The 5,238-nt window shown below is 41.3% G+C and overlaps 1 protein-coding gene across 1 annotated transcript; it reads right to left on the bottom strand.

Moving 5' to 3' along the window:
- Positions 1-2,615: 2,615 nt before the first annotated feature.
- Positions 2,616-4,902, bottom strand: LOC102299511 (transmembrane protein 158). Its single transcript, XM_005934922.3, has one exon. The coding sequence runs from the start codon at positions 4,510-4,512 to the stop codon at positions 3,811-3,813; it is 702 nt and encodes a 233-aa protein (XP_005934984.1). The 5' UTR covers positions 4,513-4,902; the 3' UTR covers positions 2,616-3,810.
- Between the last annotated feature and the right edge of the window lie 336 nt (positions 4,903-5,238).

The raw sequence follows: 5,238 nt of genomic DNA, 5'->3' as shown, positions 1-5,238 counted from the left end.
CACCGTGTACCACATAAAATCAGTTTGCAGTAAGCACAACCAGATTTCATACATAAGGCACATTTTTAAGAAAATGAAAGGATTTTAAGTGCGCCTTATAATCGGAAAAAAAGTTCTTGTGCTTAAAGTGCTTCACTGAGCTGAAATTTAAACTTAAAATATCTCAAGATATATAAAATAAAAAGAAAGTCTAAATTAAAAATGCCTCAAAGGCTTCGAACTGAACATCTCAATATCTGAACATCTTACCTTGGGCATGGGCATCTGATAGGTTCCTCCCTTGACTATTTTTGATTGGTTTAGACCGTGATATGGGCATAATGTGTGTCTGTTGTTGACCACACAGAGACTTTGTGGAGACTGTTTTTTTTTCACTTGTGTGGCTGGTCACATCAGTGCGCCAATCTTTTGGACAGAACGTTAGCACATAGGCGGAATGTGCAGGTGTCACTATTGTGTTATTGTGGGAAGAATTCCCTATGTCATTTCCCCTTTCTCCTCATCTGTGCAGAGATGCACGTGACACACAAATAAATTGAACAGCGCGGAGTCGGAACTGCGGTGCTTCAGCAGCGCGTTCGGCTACTCTAAGCAGCACCTTGTTTAGGTCAAGATAGGTCACATAGAGACTTTCAGAGTGTGACCTAGGATTTTTTTTAGTCGCACCCTTGTTACTCTTTAATGACATTCTGATCTTTTGAGCATGTTTCAATAATCATTGCTTCATTATTCTTTTCATTTTTTAAAATCATTTTAACAAGATGTAATTAGGCCAGACTTTCCCTGTATCTTTTAAAAGCAAACATCACTATTGTAATTTTAGATTTGCTTTTTAAATCATGTATTGATACATCACTGGGTTGAGTGAAAAGAGATTTTTAATAAGGATTTACTAAGCAAACATTGATGTCAGTTGCCCCATAGTGGGGTTGGTTGTCAGACAGTACGGGGTATTTTGTCCTTACAGTCATCAGTGGGATTTTAGTAAAAAATGTTGATTTAAAAAAAAAAAAAAAGTATCAATAAATTTCAAATGAACACCACCAAATGTCGCTTGTATTTAAATTGTGAATTTGAACCAAAGATAGTTTTTGTGAGTTATGAGCAGAGAAAAGACTAAAGTCATTTACAGTGCTTCAATGATGCAGCCTTTATTAAGGCCACAAAAACAACTGAAGACATATTCTGCATCCATAACTGTATTTTGAATGATACTGGCGTATCACTGAAATAAAAATGCCAGATGTTGCCTGTATCTTGTAAAAGACAAGCAGTCTTTTTGTGTTTCCAACAGGTCACCTGTCAGCGTTTTAATAAGCGTGCACTTTTTTTTGTAATAAAAAAAGCTACTCCAACCCAGAACAATTACAAAATACTTCCTCTACTAAAAGTTTTGTGTCTTTTTCTCAATCTAACTACTGATAAATGGACAGCTTGTCTGGTCAAATGTGTAATATCAACAGAGCTCCACAGCGCCCTCTGATGTGTGACTAACAGCAATCAGACAACCCCATGTTTGCACATGCTGCTGGTTCTCATGATACACAGAACAAAAAGGGTGATTTGCACTTTATGTGGTAACACCTCCTTTTGTCTCCAGCATCTGTGAGACAACAAATAAGTCTACAAATTGTTATTTCAGCAAAGAGTAGGGTGACCAGATGTCCGTCCTAATGTGGGACTGCATAGCATTTTCTTACAGTGTCCCACATTTTACATTGGCACAAAACACTTGGAAGTATATTTGGCCTTTGTGTCGTAAATGGCAATCTAGTTATAGTTTAAACTGTTTGTTGTATTTTTAGTTTTTAGTTTGCTATGAAACTTTCACACTACTTCCCAGCATTGTTGACGTCTCACTTTGTCCCTCAAAAAACACAGACTTTGATGGGATTTGTTCACCCTAGAAAGGAGTGGCAGAGAAATGCCTTTACTCATTTATGTGTGTATTTGTTGATGCTGATTACATTACTGGACAATATTTAAAGCAGGTTATAGCTACTTAGGGCTCCCTGAACCTGCTTTTGCTCATAATTTATGCGTGCAACAATATTCTAATACATTCTATTCGAAGTTACAGCACATTTTCCACAGAAATTAATCCAGACACTCATCAGGAAGGACAGGTAAAAAGAAGAAACATTTGCAAAAGCCATAAATTTCATCATAACACCCTGAAAAATAACTATATTAATAGTGGTTATAATTATGAGAATGAGAGAGGAGGACAGAGTGAGCGAAAAAGAGAGAGCAGGATGATAACAGTAAAGCGAGCGAGCGAGCAAAAAGAAGCAGGAAGGAGTGTCAGACTCAACAAAATGAATAAGACAACGTCGCATCTGTTTCGTCCACATTCACTGATGATATTTTTAAAAGTTGTAAGATTATATTTTTGTTATTTTCTAGGTGAATACAACATGTTTGTATGTGACTGTCAGTGCAAAGGACAAGTGAGGCGGATGAAGAGAGAAAGGACAGAGATATTGGCTGCAGATCGCCGTCCGTCCCTGAGCCTGGTTCTGCCGGAGGTTTCTTCCTGTTAACAGGGAGTTTTTCCTTTCCACTATCGCCCAACTGCTCGCTCATAGGGGTCATATGATTGTTGGGTTTTTCTCTGTATATATTATTGTAGGGTCTACCTGACAACATAAAGCACCTTTAGGCGACTGTTGTTGTGATTAAGAGACTGAAACGATGTGTTGCATGTTTCTCCTCTTATCTGCTTTGCAACAAATTGTCAAAATGACTTAAATTTCGCCTCAGGTTTGATAAATAAAGGTTCCACCCTAAAATGATTGCATTATATTGAATTCTGTGATTATTCATTCTGAATTCTTCTTAGACACTAGCATAGGTAATCCTTCGAATTAGTGCTTTTGAAGGTAACGTGTGTAAACAACTGAATTGAAGTTTGCAAAGGCGAAAAGGGTTGACTACATGAGCAAACAGCATATTCTAGTAATATCATTTACAAGGCTCTGGATGCATGACATTGTGACTGTGGCTTCCTAAAAGTTTGATCTTAAAATCACCCCATACAAAATCTAAGTTCAATCACACACGTTCCTGCATTTTAAGCAAAAGTGAGCATAAACATACAGGATCCAGATCCAGAGGTAAAATCATGATCCATTCACATTTAACGTGAGTGCTTGTGTGTGTGTGAAGTAAATGTGACTGCAGAGAACAGGTCAGAGAAAATCTGGTATGGCCTATATATGTTTTATTTTTACTTAAATCTTTAGAACATGAATACAAATAACCACTTTTATTCAACTTGACATAAGAAATCTAACAATATAAGTACTCAATCCCTCTCTATGCCAATCATAAACAACAACTATGTTTTTAAAGGATCTTAATCTGGGGGCAAAAAACTATCACATTGACTTCTGAATGCGCATGACTGTTGGTTATATAGTGTATGAGACGGCACGCTTTGAAGTTCAGTTTTCAGTGCAAAAGTCCTACACATAGAATAAGGCAAAAACTTTCTAGAAAGATTAAAAACTATACAAACACTGTTTAAAGAGAAAAGTTTTGCACAGTTTACGCAGACATAGGAAGGCCTACAAGGGTATACAAAACACATTGGTGTTGGTCCCAGTATAGATTAATATTGGCTAGTATATAATAACCCTTTATACTTTACCTCGGTTGTCCTAAACAGGAGGAAAAGGAGGTCTAAGAACACCCTAGATTAAAGCATTTGATCAAAAAGTTCCTCCGCAATCATTCATTCATACAGTTCGATGGCTACAATTATAGTATAGGCAGCACAGGCTATAAATATAATGAAGGATATTTCAGTTATCTGGGTCTCCTCTGCTCCATCCCATTAGGCAGAAATCCTGCAATGATCGGCACTGGCCATATGAGAGCAGCAACACTCCACACAATGATAACCAGAGTCATAAAACAAGCCACAAGTGTCGACTCGATGGGTTTTCTGTTCAGCCTCCAACTTTTGTCCCCCTTCAGCTCGTCGAGGCTGAAATCCACGCAGCAGAAAGTGACTTGATCCCCGGTCTGCTGGCCCCTTGACCTACCCTGACCGAACTTCCGGTACCGGGACATCCCGCAGCCCACGCACAAGCGCAACTCCTGCTGACCCCCGGTGACCCCGAGGTGCTCGATGACAACGGGCGAGATCACCCTGTTGAAAGACGCGGCGAAAAAAGCCCTGCCGTGGTTGTTGGTGGTGTAGATGATAACATCACACTGGAAGCCGAAGCTGCTGTCCCAGCGGGCCACCAGCGACGTGGGCAGGAGTCTCTGGACGCTCACGTTGCACTGGGACAGACTCTGCATGGAGGAGGCGTCGGGCGAGGCGTCGCTCTCCTCCACAGACCTTTTGGAGAAGCGCACGTCCACCTCCAGGTTCGCCAGGAACCTGTTGGAGGAGTTGATGGGCGGCAGGAGGAGGTCCTCGTCGCTCCAGCCTTGACATCGCGGAAGAAGTGCGGCCACCGCGGTCAGAGCCAGCAGGAGAGTCGGAGAGTTGTTCAGCATGGCACAGGGCGCGTCTCTCCTGCTCGCATGGTGCGGTGACGATCGCCGGAGACGGACGAGATGTGCAAATGTTTAATTCACCAGTCGCGAGTGTTTTTTTGTTTTTTTAACGCAGCACCCAGCGGAAAGATTCAATTCCCTGCTCGGCTGATACAAATGGAAACGTCCAAAGGCTGTCATGCGCGCATCCCCCCTCCCTGCGGATGTTTCTATCCGTCTCGTTCTCCAAATGTGCCCATCTATCGGTACACAGACGTAGCAGGATGGGAAGAGCTGTGCGCTCTCAGCTCCGATCTTCACTTCCTGCCGGTCACTTCAGGTGTGAGCGCTGAGCATCAAAACACAAAGGAGTGGTTAGGTGGGGGGGTCTCTAGTGCTCCAGTGCGCAGGAGCTAAGTGCATTACATATTTTCTAGTCATGACATACACATGCTTCATAAACCTACCACACCAAAAATAAATGAAAGCGTTATACAGAGAACATCACGTGACCGTATAGAGGCCAGTTAATCAGCTGCCCTCAATTTATTTCTCAATTTATTCCTCTGAGGCACCAGGAGTTAGCAGCATTACCAGAAGTTTAAAAATAATCACGGGTCCCCCAGTGCACGCCTTTAGCCCCACTGAGCTACATGTCAACACATGAGAGAAAATCTCAAAAATTTCTTTATTTATTTGGATTTATTGAAATATTCACCAGGCTTGCTACATTTCCCGCACAGAGAC

Source organism: Haplochromis burtoni, unplaced genomic scaffold (genome assembly GCF_018398535.1).
Source record: "Haplochromis burtoni strain Fernald_Lab_line unplaced genomic scaffold, NCSU_Asbu1 Contig_142, whole genome shotgun sequence".
NCBI lineage: Eukaryota > Metazoa > Chordata > Actinopteri > Cichliformes > Cichlidae > Haplochromis > Haplochromis burtoni.
This window is presented reverse-complemented; position numbering and strand designations above follow the sequence as displayed.